Source organism: Ambystoma mexicanum, chromosome 9, assembly GCF_040938575.1.
Source record: "Ambystoma mexicanum isolate Mex_15411 chromosome 9, UKY_AmexF1_1, whole genome shotgun sequence".
Taxonomy (NCBI): domain Eukaryota; kingdom Metazoa; phylum Chordata; class Amphibia; order Caudata; family Ambystomatidae; genus Ambystoma; species Ambystoma mexicanum.
In genome coordinates, this window is record NC_090931.1 from 1283224552 (window position 1) to 1283243795 (window position 19244).

At 45.7% G+C, this 19244-nt stretch overlaps 1 protein-coding gene across 3 annotated transcripts in view; it reads right to left on the reverse strand.

Moving 5' to 3' along the window:
- Nucleotides 1-1397: 1397 nt before the first annotated feature.
- LOC138489062 (protein mono-ADP-ribosyltransferase PARP9-like) overlaps nt 1398-19244 on the reverse strand; it is a 994505-nt gene continuing 976658 nt past the window's right edge. For all 3 annotated transcript variants that reach the window (XM_069616626.1, XM_069616625.1, XM_069616624.1), the window contains one exon: nt 1398-1935. In XM_069616626.1, the coding sequence (XP_069472727.1) occupies nt 1631-1935 (305 nt within the window). In that variant the 3' untranslated portion in view covers nt 1398-1630. The remainder of the gene's footprint in view (nt 1936-19244) is intronic.

Consider the following 19244-nt stretch of genomic DNA (forward strand, 5'->3'; position numbering starts at 1 on the left):
CTCCTTTGACTTCCCTCACCTTGACAGGCATGTCCTCCCCTGCACGCACTCGTGTGCAGCAGGGGCATGACAGTTTGATTTAGAAAGACCAATTGGAGCGGTCTCCGTGCAGTCTTTCTAAATTGTTTTTTTTTTTCATTTCGAGAGAACAATGGTGATAAGGGACAATCCTGCATCTACCCCTTCCCAAAATAAACATTTTAAAGTGAAAACCATTCATTGACACTGTAGCCATTTGGTTGACATATAACAGTTTGATCCATTTCTGAAAGTTCAATCCGATTCTCATTTTCTCCAGTGTCCTGTACAAGAATTGCCATTCAATTTGATCAAATGACTTCTCAGCATCAAGGGACAAAGCAGCCACCCTGCATGCCATTTTGTATACCATTTTGAATCCATTCTGTGATATGATGTATGCACTCATGGGCATTGCAACAGGGCCCAAAGGGGAGCAAGGTGAGTTAAGATACTCATCTTTTCCCACAGACTCTGAAATTGAAGAGCTTTGTTGTGATGAATCAGATAACCTTAACTCCGTCTTAACTTACGTTTTTTCACTAATATGAATTGGTTTTGTTATACTACAGTTTCTTTGTGGCACAGGCATGGCCTTTGGTCAAGCCAACTGTACATGTTGCACCAATGATTTTAAGACAGAACAATATGTTAATTTTAACACCACTGTCCATCCTCTAAACTCCAGCCTTAGCAATCCATCATGCATGAAGAAATAACATGATTTACAGGGAGAAAGCAGCATGGTTGAATTTAAGAGGGCTTCATGTACAAATGAGATCTAGAACATGCATGATACAGAGTGCTCAAGCTTCATCATTCTATTTCCGCGAAAGCCCAGAGTCCTGTTTTTTCATGGAGTTATGGGATTTGTAATGTTACATATTAAATTAAAATGGAAACCACAAAACTACAAGTCCAAGACTTCCAAGAACAAAAAGGACTGGGTACCTTTCACACTCTTGGAATTGGGGAAACTTGACAGTTCCGATGTTGGGAGCTGATCAGAGAATTTAATTAAAACTCAAATAAGGCTGCAGAGCCAAGAGGAAGCCTTGTACTCTAGCAGCTATGAAGTGGAAGAATTGGGAATTCTCTAAACGGAAAACCTGCAATAAAAAGCACTGTCAAAGCCAGTAGTCCTGGCTTTGGAAAGGTAGAGGGATGAGCCAGAGTCCTCCTGGTGGGGGGAAGAGGGGAGTTGCAAAGAGTAACTTATCCCTATATTAACATAGACTGGTTGGGTTTACCTATGCTTGTTTTAAGCTCCCAGCACATGGTGCCGCTGTTTGTAAGAATTACACCATGCTAAGAGGCAACAGGCTTGAACATAATCCTAAAGTAAAATAGTAAATTCTTAATGACATAAAATCAAAAGGTTTAGATTTAGTGCATGCATTTATTCTTCTTGTGCCTACTTCTCATAATTATTTTGACTGCAGTTCGCAAACATAAAACACTGGGGTATATAATTGTTCACAATAGACCAGATAAGGCACGATTTATTATAGAAAATACATAGATAGGCAGCCCCAAACTATGTATTTTAGTTCAAAGACTTCCAAAGTGTAGTTTTGAATTTACTTATCAAAACTATGGAGTAATTAAGAAGTTAGATATAGGATTTCTCACTTATTTCACAAGTGAACAAGAACTGTGGAAGAGCCTGACTGCTATTAAAAATGACAAATGTTTCTGGAATGGAAATGTAATCTACAACACTGTCGTACATATCCATACAATCTGAACCAATTGGTGGGGGCATTATATAAAACTCCTTTCCTTTGGTGGTGTTGCCAGTTACTACTTCGGCCTGGAAGATGTAAATATATCTGTCTGTCGTGGACTTCTGCGCACTCTTCACATCAAGACCTTTGATAGATTTGCTGAAATAGATGCCAGCTCCATAGGTTTGTTCTGTTTGGAAAAAAAATAAAAGGATTACGTTAATTACCTTTCGGAGTGCACTGAAAACAAGTGTTGCACCGCAAAAGGCTACTATCTGCAGGTGGGACTTCACTGTAACATTAATGGCACCAGCCCTGCAAAATCATTTGGCAAACAAACTCTGCCACAAGCCATGGCTTACCGCAAAAGGGTTCCCACTTTGAAACATACTAGTGGTTAATAAGTAATTGGGTAACCATTTTAAATCTGTTTGAGGAAGTTTCTGTACTAAGATTCTTTTTTTAAATTAAGAACCAAACTCTGAATTTCAAGTATTTTTTTCTCAATTGCATTATCCAAAAGAAACCTGCATCACTGCCCCTTACAGCACAATAATGAAATTGGACCATATTGGGAGTAAATGTCACCAAGCAAAAGTCGAAAAAGACACTCAGATTGGATTAACCACAACAGGCACATATCCACTCTCTAAACACCCAAAGAGTTCCAAAGACACATTCTTCCAAAGCACCGAGGAATAACACCACTCTCTAGCTACACTCCCAGGGGCACACACCCACCGTTCCACCCTCTACTTTCCATGCAGTCCCCAGTTTGTGCACACATCACAGCAGTTTATACCCATACTGCCACAGGCACATATCCATCATACGTCTACACAGCGCAGCGCTCTTGACAATGGGCACATGAAAGGGATCAAAGGGAAAAGCCAAGTTGAGGTGAGGATTGGAAAGGAAAGTAAGAGGTCTACTGTAAAAGTTGCCATCTTTAAACGAGAAGTTCCGATTTATAATCCTGGCTTCCTAAATGGGTCACAATTGGGTTCTCCAGCAATTCACTTTTTTCTTCTTTTCCTTCTGTTTGCTTATCTGCAAAATATGGGAGTGCTTAACCACCAGTATAATAGGCTTTATACAGAGCCAAAATGACTGGCCAAGGGAAGGGGGTGGGAGTGGTCTACTGGTTAAAGTGTATACGTTTGGACGCAGAAAATATGGATTCTAATCCTGCCTTCTACTTGAACAGAATTTTTTGATTTGACCACCTCACTTTAGCTTCTTGTACAACATTTTCTTATTTGCAAGATGTGTGAATGCTTAAATATAAACTGAAAATAGGAAAATAATGTGCTACATTACGTCACATTGATTAGAGAGGAGGTGGGGGAGAAGCACTCTGGCAGTGAAGTTGCTAGTTTCCGAATAAATTGAGCAAGGTTCTAATCAAGGCTTGGCATTCTCCCAACATTGTCTGACTTCAAATTAATCCATAGGCAGTTTTTGCAATACAACATAGGTTGCACCAATCATTTTAGACGTGCACTAGTCAATCTGCCAACAGTGCAGAGACCGACAGAAAATGTCACTGAACAAGTCATGGAGGGCATGTTTGTTTTGTCACACATTTCTAGCAGTTTATGCCCCCCGCTCTTTTGGCACTGCACTGTTTACCTAAATGGGCAGGTTGAATGAAAATTAGACATTTATTTATTTTGAAGCTTATATAGCGTGCCAAGCCCAGAGGCATCTGTGCGCTTTCTTACAGAGGAGATAGGTTACATTTTCAGGTGTTGCAGAAGAGATAGGTTACAGTACAGCCAAATTAGTGGGGGGCTGTCGCAGGGTCATGAGAGAAAGGAGTAAGCTGCGGACGTGGATATTGTGAGTTAGTTAACCAGGCTTTGAGTAAAGAGGTGCGTTTCGAGTTGTCTACGGAAAATCCAGAAGGATTCTTGTACTCTGAGTGGGATCGGCAGTGAGTTCCATTGTTTGCTGGCAATTGTAGGGAAGCTCCTACCACCTGCTTTTTGGAGTCAGTCTTGCGCGATGTGTCATTGTGATTTTGTCTGACAGGTAAGTGGGGGCCATTCAGTGACTACATTTGTGTGTTAAGGTGAGTGATTTGAACATGATCCATTCATGTACCGGCAGCCAGTGGAGCTTATGTCTTATTGATGAGATATGAGCTGATCTTGGGATGTTGAGTGCAGCTCTGAGTGCATTATTTTGAAGGACCTGGAGCTTGCGGATATTTTGGATCTTGGTGCCGGCATATAAGGCGTTACAGTAATCAAGTTGTGTCAGGACTAGGGCTCTGGCTAGCGTAATACAACTGTCAGGGGAGAGGAATTGTCTGCATACGTTAATGAGTTTGCAGGTGTAGGTTGTGGCTTATGTTGTGGCATTAACTTGTTTTGTGAGAGTGAGAGACGAGTCTAGGTAGAAACCTAGTGTTTTTACCTAGTTAGAGACTTTAATGGTTTTGCCATCAATGGCAAAGGAATTGAAAGCAACATTAAGCTTGGTCTTGTCATTCAAGCATAACCTGTGGTGCGCCATCCAGGTTTGAATGGTAAGGTTTATGGCATTGAATGTGGCTGTGTCGGTGTCCCCGGATATCGGTATGAGGATCTGGGAGTCATCTGCATAGTTAGTGTAGGTAACACCCAGGTCGTCAAGACGGTCAAATAGCGGCTTTGTAAAAATATTGTACAAAGTGGGGGATACACACGAGCCTTGGGGTACTCCACATGAGACTATGGTGGGTGGTGCTTCCGCTTTTGGGGAGAAGACTTTCATAGTTCTGTCACTAAGGAATTATTTTATCCATAAGGGTGGCATTGGGGGAGAACTGTGCTGCTGAGGCCAGGTGTTTACACAGGATGTTGTGGTCCACCAAATCAAAAGCGCCTGATAGGTCTAGGAGAAGATGAAGGGCTAGCTTCGCTTTATCCCTCAGCTCGTCCCTTTGTCCAGGAGTGATGTTTCCGTACCATGTCTCGGGCGAAATCCCGATTGACATAGCCCAAGTATGTTATTGTCTTCAAGGTATTTCTGTATTTGAAGGTATGCTACTCTGTCTAGAATTTTCAAGAGAAATGGTACTGTTGTTATTGGGTGGTAATTCGTAGGAATGTTTGGGTTGAGTGTGGGTTTTTTGAGTAAGGGTAGTACCCAGGCGTTTTTTAGGTCTGTGGGGACGCAGTTGTTTTTGAAAGAGGCGTTAATGAGATTGGTGATGAAAGGAGAGAGTTGGGGTGCGCAGTCTTTAATGACTGTTGGTGGGCAGGGATCACCTTGGCACCTTGATGCTTTTAGACTTGAAATCATTTGGAGGGCTTCAGAATTAATGACCTGCGTGAATTCCAAGTGAGGCATTTCCTTGATGGTAGAGGAGTTTGAGGTAGCTAGGAGGATCGGAAAGTTTGGCTAGACTGTTCTTTTTTGCTTCAATTATGGATTGGAGTCGAGCGATTTTGTCTTGGAGGCCGTTTTGAATGTTCTCACACCAGCTTGCGTCTTTGTTGCAGCTTTCCACTAGTGGGGTCGGGGTTTCTAATTCTCTCAGGATAAAGAACAGTTCCTTTGTATTTGAGCCTGCTTTAGAGATTCTGTCATTATATAATTTACTTTTAGTAAGGAGCACTTGTTGCTTGTATTCCCTGGCGATACTGTAAAAATAATTTTTGTTTACTACTGTTAGCGATTTCTTCCAGAGAGATTCCGCTTTTTTATTTAGTCTTTCTGAGAGCTTTCAGTGTGGGGGTAAACCATCCATTAAGGTAGGCACTTTGTTTGGCTTTGCGTAAAGCCAGAGGAGCTATTTTGTTTATGGCTGTGCACAGTGTGTCGTATTGTTTAGTCATTTTAGTTGGGTCAAAGTTGTCCGAGGTTTGTGTTGCCAAGACGGGTTGCAATAGTGGGAGTAAGTTAGAGGCCGTGATGTTCATTGATGCCATGATCTGGACTGTTGAGAAGGGATGTCTCTGTGCCCTTTCCTCTCATCAGTCTTCAGGGGTGCAAGAAGACCCAAACCTCGAGGGGAGAGGGATAACACATCAAATGTTGGGAGAGGGGTTACATTCAGTATCTTTGTGGGGAAAACTAACTTGTGTGGAGTCCATTTCCCATTCTCCCACAAACCCAAGGAATGTTTGTGGGAACTAGTGGCAAATTAATTAATGAATATTTATAACGCGCTCAATACCAGAGATGAGCCTCTAACCGGAGACCAGCATCTGAGCGCAGGACTGGGATTCGAACCTTTGTTGCTCTGCCTTGTCTTACTTACAAGACAAACTCGCTGCCCTTGGCTGTCCTCCTGGGCCCCGCAAATGGTGGAATTTGGAGCACATTGGGCCAGTGACATTACCCAAAAACATGATGGTATTTAAATACAAAATGCACTTTTTCACTGGTAGCTGCCAGCAGGCTAATGTTGTGGTTGCAATGTGGTGGGTCTTTGGATTTGTCAGTATCTAGTTCAGTTTGAGTCTCATGGCAACTGATTACAAATTGGGGGTCCTTAATATGTGCCAAGCCATTGCATCCCCTGACGTTTCATGACTTAGCCGTACATCAGGTAACAGGGCACAACAAGATATTGAAGCTGGAAAACAGTACTCTGCATCAATATAAACACATAAAGGTGACCAAGTGTGATGTTTCCAAAAGTGACAAAAGTTGTTCCCAGTTGTTATTCGATGGTCTGCTACGTGAGATATGGTAACAATAACCACCTCTAAATCATTCTAAGTCTCACCATGACCGATAACAAATCTTGAAAACCCCAGCACCGAAACACAGATTGACACAATGGAAGGTACACCACCCAACAATGCATTTCTACACTAAATTTCATTAAACAGCAGACTAATCCACTGAAGATAACCCAGCACAACTCTCCTCACTCTCCTGAAAACCCCACAGTAAAAACTTCTATTATCAACCTGGAATGCACATTAACCACTGATAGAGAAATCTCACAAAATATCTAAAACACACACACCACAGAGATCCCTATCTTTTTATATCTGCACACATCAACATTGAAACACAACAATGTTTCTCTGCTTAGTCTGCTGCCCATTTCTAGCTGATCCTGAAGCACCAACAAACCATGAAATGGTAGAATTTGTGCTATTCTTTTTTAAAATGTGTTTATTGTGTTGCAGTTTATTGAACTTTTCACAATATGTTTAACATTATGCACTATAAATTCATACATACATTCATACATTACATTTCATTAAACACATTTTTCATAATATTAAAACCATAAATTTAATTTCAATTCATTTCGTTCCTTATTACCAGCCACAAGAACTTATATTGGGATAGGAATAGTTTTAGATATTATTCCTCTCTTATTAATTTCTCTTTCTCGAAAGCAAACCAGGACTGCATCAAAGCGATGGCTCGCTTAAGGCTTCGCACCACCATTCAATTTAGCCAAAACTGTTCATTTTCCACCTCTTTGAAACCAGTATCTAAATGTCTATAAAATCTGAAGTAATGTTTTCTCATTCCCTGACAACCGGCCTTAGGGTTTCAACTTCAGACATTGATTTACGCATCTATGTATTCTCTTTTACCTGGCTATTTTCAACCACGCTCCAGTATTAGCCAAAACTGGCAACTTATTCAACCTAATCAGCATGAAGACTCTCCGATATGTAAGGTCAGGAAATTGATAGATGTATTTTTGCGGGCACATATAAGTAAAATATAATTTCGAAAAATACTGCATTGATTTTAACCTGCCAATGTGGTGGTCATGGTTGCATACCCTGTCCCATGCAATGCCACTTTAAAAAAAAATACTCTTAATACCCCCAATCCATTGTCCCAATTCTGAACCCAAGCAATTTCTCTAAAAAATTCTTTGTTCTTGAGCTTGAATGTATTAGACTTGTACATTGTCCCTCTAACATTTTCTTTTTTTAACAATAAGAGAATCGTATCCAGCTCTGCATACAAGGTATTTAAAAATAACATCCCTCTTTTGATTTGTATCAATGTATTTAAGTCAATCCCAGCTCAATTTGCCTGCCTTGGAGTAGCACTCGATAGGCCCAAGATTCTGCGCTGGATCAGTCCTATAAACCATCTGCCCATCTTTCAAAGTTAACAAATTAACATTCTAAGGCAAATGTAACCGCAGTTGTGAACTATTGGTGATACAAAGCAACAATACACATAGCATTAAAGACAAGATTATTATACACAACATTTTTTAACATGATATAGCTTTTGCATGGCGAGGTTTAAGTAACCCATGTTCATTACGTTTCACATCAATATCATATCCCAAGCATTTATAGGACGCCATGTTTTCAATCATCTCGTCTTCCACCTGCAGGTCCCTTTTTTAAACTTTTATTTTGCCAAAATTCATCATTTTCGACTTGTCATAGTTAATCGTTTGGTCATTATCTGTAGCATATCCCATCTTAATTGAACATTTCTTCAAGCCAACATATGTTGCATCGAAGATGGCCAGATCGTCTGCGTATGCCAGATAAGGTATCCTCTCTATTCCCAACCTAGGAACACAGCTATCCTCACTAGTAATGCGTTCATCGAGATCTGCCAGGTAGAGGTTGAACAGGACCGGAGACAGGACACACCCCTGCTTAACCCCCCTCTCTACGTGAACAGGGGAGGTCATGTGCCCGGCACAATTCAACCTCACCTGCGACTTAGTCCCCTGATGCAATAGTTGATATGCATAAAGAAGATAGCTTGGCATTACCATCTTTTTAAATTTGACCCATAGTTCCTCACGATTGATTGTGTCGAAAGCACTAGCCATTTGGATATATAATATATAGAGGGGCACGGACGCTTTTTTCTTCCCAGGTCCATCACATAAGGATAAGAGACTATCATTTTTGTGATCCGCTCACCTCCCTTGCTTATTTACTGGGACTAGATAAGATAAGCACCAGGATAATGGCAACTGTCCTGTGATTATTACTCGATCAAAGAGGGTTTTCAGTATGTCGGTCCATAGCTCAGGGTTTGCCAGCATAACCAAATTACAGACCCCGTCCTGGCTCGGGGCACGGGACCGTTTCAATTTCTTAATTAGGGCTAAGATAGCCACGTAAGCAACCTCCAAATGCAGCCTGCCTTCACCCACTTCCACCGGCCAATGGCCCACCTTAAACTTATCTAAAATAGAGGCCTCCCAGTTTTAGCAGGTATAACATTCAGCAATGCCTTGTCAAAAAGGCTAGGCCTTTTATTAAATGTATACCACAAATGTTTAGTGTCCTTTTTCCTCAAGGAGTGATATATTTGTTGCCAGGCTTGAACTTTTACAGATCTATGATAAGATTCAACCCAAACCTTATATCAATTTTTAGTTATCTTTATGGTCTGGCTCATTTCTCCAACGTCCATGTTTTTTTCTATCAATATTTCGAATCTCTTGTCTTAACAGCCACTTTGCCATTTATATATCATTTTCCTATGGGTGGATGTGGGCAATAACATCTTTGGTTCTATAGGGACTATTGCTGGGCATGAATAATTTTGTGATCAAACCTATCCAATCCACAATTTTAATTGGGGAGTCGTATGATTTATAACCACTACCCAATAGGGCTATATACCTTGTTATGGCCACTACATTTTGATCCGACCATCTTACTCTGTTCTTTCCACTACTCACTATAATATTGCTCATCTTCCCTCAGTTCTTGTCTTGACATTAATTATTAGATATCTCAAGTGTCACTATTCCGTGCTCGCTGAACTAGGTAAGTCTTATGGTCATAAAATGAATTGTCTGGTACAGTTGTTCGGACATGCAAATGTAATCAATAATGGCCACAGTCTCACCCATTCCCCATTACCGAAGGAGGCATGTCCCCGTGTATAGTACCATTGGTAATAGTTACATTGAACATCCCAAAAAAGTCTAACTATTTGGTAGCCCTTTGCTTGTACTTTTCATCTTTGATTCTCCTTTCTAACCCACCAAATGTCCCATTGTTATTAGCCAAATACTTCTAGCATTTAAACCCCCCACCCCAATTAATATTTCAGTAGCACCCTGCATTATACCCTGAGTGGTAATTATTCAAGTATTTTATCCTGAATATCATCAGTGTTTGCTTTGGTTGGCTCATAGATGTTTATCAGCAAGATGCTAGACCTGGCAGAAAACTCAGCCATTACTAGGACGACGTTAGGACATTGGGAACCAACTTTTACTTCATAGGCATTATACCGATTTGCAGTTAGCGTTAGTAAACCTCCATATGGTCTACCTTTAATCCCTTTTTTTGCAGGGTTAGAAAAACTTTGGAAACCATCAAAATGAACTACATTAGACAACCAGGTTTCCTGAATAAGGATCATATCTGATTGTTGCAAATAGGTGCCTGTGACCCGTTGCGTTCCATGAATTGATAATGAATAATGTGCTAGGAACTATTTACTGGAATCGAATGGAAAGATAGTAACCATTCCCAATGTGATTAAGACTCCTGCTTGTTTTTACCATACGGCTTCATCATACCGTTGTTACACGCCGTGATGGGTTTATTTACATTCACAGAATCCCCCTTCCTAGGTTTTCCCATTTGGTCTAGGTCTAATGCCCATTTCAATAAAGAAGGGGCTTTATTCCTGACCAGTGAGACCACCTCAACGTCCCGACAATGAAACTTTGTACAGTGTTAAGGATTCCAATCAGCGTCACACTGTGGACCAGGACACTTGGTCTTGGCCTGGGATGTGGTGCTCAATAGGAATGCTTTTTCTTTAATTTCAATTAATTCAAATTGAGCCGATACCCAACCCGTCTCACACCCCCTTTACAAATAGCCCGGGTCACAATGGACCATGAACCAGGCCAGTTGGTGAAAATACAATACTTATTTATTTTTAGAATTCACAAAAATAACACAAATTGTAATATTGGGCAGCAATCACCAATGGGGTGATAATTACAATAAAACTACTAAACTACACTTATTTAACCTTCTATATGAACATATCCAAAGCACAATTGAATACGAGCACCTTTTGAATTAGGATAGATAACAAGTTAAGGTTTCCCCTGCAATGTTCCCTCAACCCACAAATAGGTAGTCAGGGATGAAAGGCAGCGAACAGAATCCAAATCCAACCTTCCCTCACAAAATAAGAGGGGAAAACGGATTTTAAACCCTTTGTAATAGCATGAAATGACACCCGGAAATTGACAAATAATTAATGAATCTGCGGTTAAATCTTTGAGACAAATATGACTTCTCAAGACAACAGTAAACCCTAGCAATCACAAGGCAAGGGGTCAACAAGAAGCATACCATTCAAAAACAAGTGGAAATTTAAAACATGCTGCAGCCGAATGACACGTTGGAAAGTTGCAATTTTCTTAATTCCTGTTTAAAATGACACAAACGAATTTGAGGAAAAGAGGGTGAAATACTTGAATTCTCAATGCAGCTTCTGGGCTGAGGGATAGATATATATCACAGGGACAATATACAGGTGAAAATAGGTCTCTAGCTGGAGAATTGAGAGAGATTTGGAAGGTAGAGTGAGGTTCGTTTTTAGGAAAATATAGCAGTAAAAAAGAGAAAATCGGTTTTAAAATGAAGGACAAATTTTACTTAAACTAGATTCAATGGCTAAGAAAAGAGGAACGCCACCCGTGAATTTAAAAGTTACGCTGCAGTTGTAACCCTTCACGCAGTGTACCCCTTTTCTTTAGGGAAAATTCATTTATTTAAACACAATGGGCCTCATAACGAGTCAGGCGGTAACCGAGCTGGAAAAACTGGCAGGTTACCGCCGGACCCGTATTACCATTCCGCCTCTGTGATTCCCGGAATCACCGGGGCATTACGACCCCGGTGACCCAGGAATTCCAGAGGCGGAATTGTGTAAATCCCCATTCCCATGGAGCCCCAATGGACTCCATGGGGATGGGAAGAATGGAACGACTGGTTCCGTCTATGACAGAGCCAGTGTTTCCATGTCCGCCTGCAGGCGGGTGGTGTTAAACCCGCCAGGTCAGACCTGACGGGAGTGACACTTCCCGCCTGCAGGACTCTTAATCAGCCGGTCTGGAAAGAACGGTGGCAGCGTTTTTACCACCACCGTTCTTTCCATACCGGCTGGGTCGTAATGAGGCCCAATATCGCGAATGACTTATGATCTATGCAAGACAGAAATTAAGAGAAAAGTGACGCTAACGCTTGGAGATCAAGGACAAAAGGCAAAGAGAATTCTGACAGTTGGACACGTTATCAGGATATGGATTGGGTTGCTTAGAGAGTGGAACAAAGACAAATGGGTCAAGATGGGGTAGACTATGTGTTATGGGATGTGGGATACTCACAGTCCACGCTTGGGTTTGGGAATTTTAGAACAGTCAACAGGGTTCTGGTCACTGCACCACTCGGGTCACCAGGAAGCGTACTCTCCTGGCAAAAGACAGCTGGGCAAAGGTCTGGTCACCGGGTGGCAAGTGCAGCTGGGCAATTCGGGTCACTGGATGGCACAGGTAGTGGACAAGCCAGTCTGGTCTCAGGATGCTAAGGTACCACAGCCTTTCCCCTTTTTAATGGGATATTAGTGGGATTTTCTTAATTTAGGCATTTGCTAGAGTAGAGTCAGCTATGCTTTGGCATTGTAGTAAAATCTGGAGTCTGGCAGGATGAATGTGGAAGATCAGGAACGCAGGCGCTGCAAATTCAGGAGAGTGTGTGTCTGGAGCTCTGTCAACCACTCTTATTTACAGAGCATGGTGATATCACAGAATTATTGGTGGGCAGAACTGAGCAAGGCCTACTTCCAATAAGCGGATAGGACAATCAATGTTGGTTGCCTCCTCGAGGAGGAGTCCCAGTTTATGAGGTTGCATTTTATGAGGTAAAAAGCCATCCCACAGTCCTTTTTGCCAAAAAACAGTCATAACCTAATTTATACATTTATACATTTGTGGCACTTTAACCAATCACATGGGCAGATTACATATTGTAGGTAGAGCATAGCAGTCCAATCCTCACGGTTGAAGGGACCTTGTTTCGCCCTTCTACCAGTTTTTCGCGCTTTTCAGTGAGAATTATATTACTTAAAATTCTATAACTTTATACATGGGTCTGGATTATCATTAGGTATGTAAGTATTAAAATTCGCAATGGCATCATGGATACTTTCCTTATAATACCCAATTCTCTGCCATTTCTATTCCCCATGTGTCAGTGAAGTCTATGACATCTTAAATGAAAGCCCATAAAAGCACATTTAAATTGTTAACTTTTCACATATTTGCAAAGTCCTGTGGTAAAGATAAAAGTCTTACACATTTTATTTATAAAAGGTCTTTGGAAACAAATGTTCAGTATTGTTTCCCATTTATGGGCATAGCTTCCTAGATACCCCCTCAATCCAGGGTTGTCACAGAGATTTCCTTTGAAGCTTCCTGTAGAAGTCCCGAGTAGGTGTTATTTTTCACTTCGCACATCCGTGTCCTGGAAGTTCCATTGTAAGATGGCTCAACCCAGACCCAAGTCTGATTATTATGTGAAGTTTCTTTGTCTTGGTCAGTCAGAGTTTTCCAACCTAGCAATTATCACTTTGGTGTCCTGGAGGTTTATGGTGGTTCCTTTTTGGGGGAAGCCTTAGCTCATGCAGTTTAACAGTTTTATTTTTCTTTTATTTTATCCTGAATCAAAACAAGCCTGTTGAATAAACAGCCCATATGTTTCCCCAGCAACAAACTCCTTTACATTGCTAGGCACGGACAAGCTTTCGTTCAACATTGCACTTATTAAAACATGCAATTTTTTTTTCTGGTTTGCACAAGCCTCTTTTGACACATGGTAAATGTTGGTGGGATTTCTCTTCCATCTACTTTCCAATATTGTTCGAGAGGTGTAGACAGCTTATTTTACGCAACAGTCTGTACAAGGCAAAAGTCGTCATGAAATTGACATGTGCACAGAAAGCTGTGATTATCTATTCAAGCAGAGATTTTTGACATTTTGTAGCAAAATGTAAGCGTTTACCATGTAGCTGAAGGAAAGCTTTTGTTGATTTTCTCAGGTTTGGCTGGCGCAGCCTGTCTTTCAGGAATAAGGCTCTTTTCTGATGGAGCACAGTGTGAATATGGCTGGGCATGACAGGGTCTTTTTTTTTTATAAAGGTAGTTTGATGAAGAACAAGGACAAATAGAATCAAAGCTGCATCATTTTAAAGGTGAAATATTCCCTTTTTCAATGCAAATTTTGGGCTTTCAGCAAAAGGAACAAGTTACTTACCTGTAACTTTTGTTCTCCAGCATGGGTCTGGCATGGATTCACATGCTCATGAATATTCCCCGTCGTCAGGCTGGGAATCCTCAGTAAAGAAAAAATCAGTATCAGTTTCGTGTCTGATCTATCTTTCTTAGTAGTAACCAATCACTGGTCTCTGGGTCATACTGCCCCCAGCCAATGACTGCCCTCTCCCTAAGCCCCGCCCCTGGCAGCCATCCTCAGATTTGGTAGCACGTAAAGTGGCAGTATGACCAAGTGAAGAGCCGCAGAGGGGAAGGAGGGAGTGTTCGCATGTGAATCCATGCCAGACCCATGCTGGAGAACAACAGTTACAGGTAAGTAACTTGTTCCTTCTCCAGCATGGGGTCTGGCATGGATTCACATGCTCATGAATATATGAATACATAGCAGTACACACATGCACAACCACGGGAGGTGGCAAAGGCTCAACATTAAGCATTACATAAACTCAACATTAAGAAACTCTTACCTCCTCACCGGGCCCACCTTCAGGCGAACAGGTTGCGCAGCACTACTTGGCCGACTCTGGACTCCTCCCTGGAATCCCGGCCGACGCAGTAGAATTTCATGAAGGTGTGCGTCGCCCTCCACTTAGCAGCCCTGCAGATGTCCAGCAGGGGCACACCAGACAAGAACGCTGTAGTAGCAGCGATCACTCTGGTCGAATGGGCTCTCGGACGGCCGGGCAACGGTCGGTTTGCCAACCGATGACAGTGCATGATGCAGCCGGAGAGCCATCTGGAAATGGAAGCCTTCGAGAGGGCCTTCCCTTGATTCACAGGTCCAAAGTTCACAAAAAGCTGTGATGTCATCCGAAGACTCTTTGTGCAGTCCACGTAGAACTTCAGCGCTGTAGCTACATCCAGCGAGTGCAAAGTCCTCTCGGCCAGCGATGAAGGCGACAGGAAGAAAATTGGCAACACCAAGGGCTTGTTGAGGTGGGAGTCCGACGGCACCTTGGGCATGAAGGAGGGTTGCGTCCTCAGCACCACCCTCGTCTCGTGGAAAGTCAAGTATGGAGGCTTGCAGAATAGGGCCTGGATCTCTCCCACTCGTCGTTCGGAGGTGATGGCCACAAGGAACGCTGTTTTCCACGACAGAAATTTCAACAGTGCCGAATGCAGAGGCTCGAATGGCGGCCCCATGAGCCTAGTCAGCACCACGTTGAGCTCCCACGCCGGGGCCGCAGCCTTCACCGGTGGGAATGATGGGAACAGTCCCTTTATAAATTCCTTCACCAGACGATGAGACCACAGGGATGACCGTCCCGTCCTGGTGTGTTCTGGTGTGACGGGAAATCGCTGCAAGATGGATCTTGATAGAAGTGTGAGCTAGCCCCGCCTTGGTCAGCGACAGCAGGTACGGCAGCACTTGAGGGGCCGTAATTCGCAATCTTCTGTGCACGGCACCAGACAGAGAACCTCTTCCATTTGTGTCCATAGCACTTGAGAGTTGAGGACGCCCTGGCCTTTGCAAGCACCTCCTTGCAGTCCGCTGGGATATCGTACCCTCCAAACCTGCAAGTTCAGCAACTCCGGGTCGTGATGGATGATGGCACCTCCTTCTCTGGAGAGAAGATCTGCGTCTGTCGACAATCTGACTGGGGGGGACGCTGACAAGTCCAGAAGGTCCGGGAACCCGATCTGTCTCAGCCACGCGGGTGCGACGAGGATCATTCTGCACCGGGACCTCTTGAGTTGGTTGATGAGTCAGAACAGCAACGACAACGGAGGGAACGCATACAGGAACAGGCCGTCCCATGGGAACGAGAAAGCATCGCCCATGCTCCTCAGCTGGGGAACCTCTGGCACTTGGAGTTTGTCGCCGTCGCAAACAGGTCGATCTGGGGTTTGCCCCATCGTTGGAAAAGTCGGTCCACTTGATCCTGACGCAACTCCCACTCGTGGCACGAGCGCAGCTAACTGCTGAGTGAGTCGGTGATGACGTTCTTTATTCCTGCTAGATGGAAGGGCACCAGAAACATCCCCTGGGCGACGGCCCAGTGCCACAGATCCTGGGCCTCCTTGGACAGGGCAGGGGATCTGGTGCCTCCCTGCTTCCGGATGTAGAACATTGTGGTGGTGTTGTCGGTGAAGATCCTCACCACCTTGCCCTTGAGGGACGGGAGAAACGACCTGAGGGCCCAGAACACTGCTCGGAGCTCCAGGATGTTGATGTGGAGAGACCTCTCCTCCGGGAGCCAAAGGCCTCTCGTGTGCAGATCTCCGATGTGCGCTCCCCAACCCTCCAGGGAGGTGTCCGTCATCACTGTCTCCTGATGTATCAGGGTCTGAAAGTCCTTGCCCGCCGTGAGATGCGCACGGGTGCCCCACCAACGGATCGCTTGCCGGAAAGCCTCGTTGAGCGGGATCCTGTCTTCTAAGCTGCCCGTCGCTTGTATCCAATGGGCGTAGAGGAACTCTTGTAGAGGATGCATCCGTAGTCTGCACAGGCGCACCAGGTAGATGCATGAGGACATCATTCCTAGCAGGGACTTGATGGATCTCACCCTGGCCACGTCCGAGGCCAGCAGGCGCTGCACCTTGTCCAAGATGGCCTTCGTCCTTTCCTCTGACGGCGAGGCCAATCGCGCCACTGTATTGAGCTTGGCTCCCAGAAACAGTGCGACCTGCGACAGGACCAGGTGGGATTTCGAGTAGTTGATGGAGAATCCCAGGTCCGTGAGAAGTTGGACGGTCTCCGTTGTGTGTTCGACAGCGAGTTCTCTTGTCCTTGCCCGGATGAGCCAATCGTCCAGGTAGGGGTAGACGTGTATCCTGGCAGGCGCAGCCGCGCCGCCACTGGTGCGAGGCACTTGGTAAACACCCTGGGAGCCGACTTCAGCCCGAATGGCAGGGCCTTGAATTGGTAGTGCCGCCCCTGAACTACGAATCTGAGAAACTTTCGGTGACCTTTTAGAATGGGGATGTGGAAGTAAGCATCCTCCAAGTCCAGCGACGATAGGAAGTCGCCCTCCTCCAGCTGTCCCAGCACATGCTGGAGGGTGACCATCCTGAACTTTTGCGCCTTGATGTACTTGTTTAACCGCCGCAGGTCCAGGATGGGGTGCCAACCACCTGTCTTCTTTCTGACGAGGAAGTACCTTGAGTATACTCCGGAGCCCCGGAGCCTCTTCGGGACGAGCTCGATGGCACCTTTCTGGAGCATCGCCATTACTTCTAACAGCAGTTGAGGGACATGATTTTCCTTCCTGGCCACGGGAGGAATGCGGGGGCACTTCTTTAGAAATTCAAGAGTGTGCCCGCGGGCCAGGGCATCCAGCACCCAACGGTCGGTGGAGATGGACTCCCACACGCTGACGAACTTCACCAGCCGGCCTCCCACCGGGGTGCTCAGGTGGGGGCCCGACGCTACGGCCGGTTCAGTCCTGCTTGGAGGGGGCCTTGCCACCTTGGCGACGATGACGAGATCCTCCTGACTTGCCGCTTCCTCTACAAGCCTCCTGCGACGAGGAGCCGGTCGCCTGGCGGTACATCGAGGAGCCGCCGCAAAAACCTTTGGAGGCACCCTGTCTGCCCCCGGTGTTCCGAAAGGGCGGCCGTCGTTGCTGCAACACTCCCAAGGCCCGAGCCGTCTCCGTGTCGGTCTTGATGGCCTGAAGTGACTCATCCACTGTTTTCCCAAACAGGTTGTTCCTGTCGAAGGGCATGTCCAAAACTCTGGTTTGCACGTCCTGGCGGAAATCAGTCGCCTTGAGCCATCCCCGCCGTCGAAGGCAAACACTGTTGCCCAACTGGCAGAATCCGGTGTCAGCAATATCCGTGGCCACCGTTATGGCGTGGTCCGACGCCACCTCACCTTCCTGTAGTATCTCCAGGGCTTCTGACCTCTTGTCGTCCGGTAGGAAGTCCAGCAGGGGAGCGATCTTGTACCACAGCTCCCTGTTTTAGCGGGCCACAATCGCTAGGGCGTTGACCGCCTTAACTGTCGTCGCCGCAGATGAGATGACTCGTCGTCACATTGCGTCTAGCTTCTTTCCCTCGCCGTCCGGTGGGGAGGTTGAAGTTGAGGATGACGCCCCAGCCGCCGCCTTCTTGGCCGCCGCCGAGACGACCGAATCCGGGTTCGGGTGTGCCCTAAGGCACAAAGGGGCGGAATCGGGGACCCGGTACTTCTTCTCGTACCGGTCCTTCTTGGCAGGCGTCATGGACGGGTTCTTCAGGAGAACAAGTCCCTCCTCCCAGATGTCGTCAATCAATGGTACCGTGAGGACCGTCTTCCTCTTGGCCTTGCGCCGCTGATAGAGGAAACCTTCCTTCTACTGTTCCTCAGGGCAGAGCTGAAAAAGCTTCCCTGCTCTGGCAATCATGGCGTGGAAAGAGCCAATTTCGTCGGGCGGGGAGGCCCATCCTGTCGTCACCACCATCGTCATCCGTCCCCGTCGTGGCCGTATCCGTTCCCGTGTCATCCCTAGGCTCAGGGGAAGGAGGTGAAGGCTGAGCGGGCCGTGAGGGCTGGAATGGCGGGGGGGATGAACTCTCCTCCGCTTGTTCGGAGGGCTTCCCGACGGGCCCGGGTTCCGTCGGGTCGTCCGTTGGGGTGAGGGGCAATCTCGTCCTTATCTCCGTGCATAAGGTTTGGATTGCCATCAAAATGGCCACTGAGTTGTCCTGAGGCTCGGGCACTGGTTGCGACGGGCGCAACGGTTGCTCCACCTCCACGGGAGTCTCGTCGATGCCACCGTCGCTCTCTTCATCCGCCTCCTCGGGGTTCCCCCCGTGGGACCGGACTTCCTCGAACCTCTTCAACAAGCTCCTCCTCAGAGGCTGTATCCGTGTCCGTGACGGCCACCACCCCCCATCTTTTCCCACCGGGTCTTCACAGGGGTCTTATCGATGGGCTGAAAAGAGGATTCCCTCTCTGGCGGCAGGGAAACTCTGGGCCCGAGGTCGCCTCCACTGGGTTAGCCTCTACAGGTTTCGCCAGGGCTGCCGCGACTCCCTCAATAGAGGCCTTCACCGGGTGGATCAAGGCCTTCACCACCTTGGGCGCACTTGAGGCCTTCACCTTGGGGGAGGGGTCACAGCTTCGCTCTCCCTCGGCTGATCCCTTCGAGATCGACCGGTGCCACTCCAGAAGCTTAGCCGTGTTCTCAGATTTTCTCTTCCCTGAGCCAGAGCGTTGGCTCGTGGTTGATGGCGTCGGTGAGAGTGCACCCTGCCTGGCAGCCGAGGAGCCCGACCCTTCGGCGCTCCCGGTGCCCAAGGACTCGCAG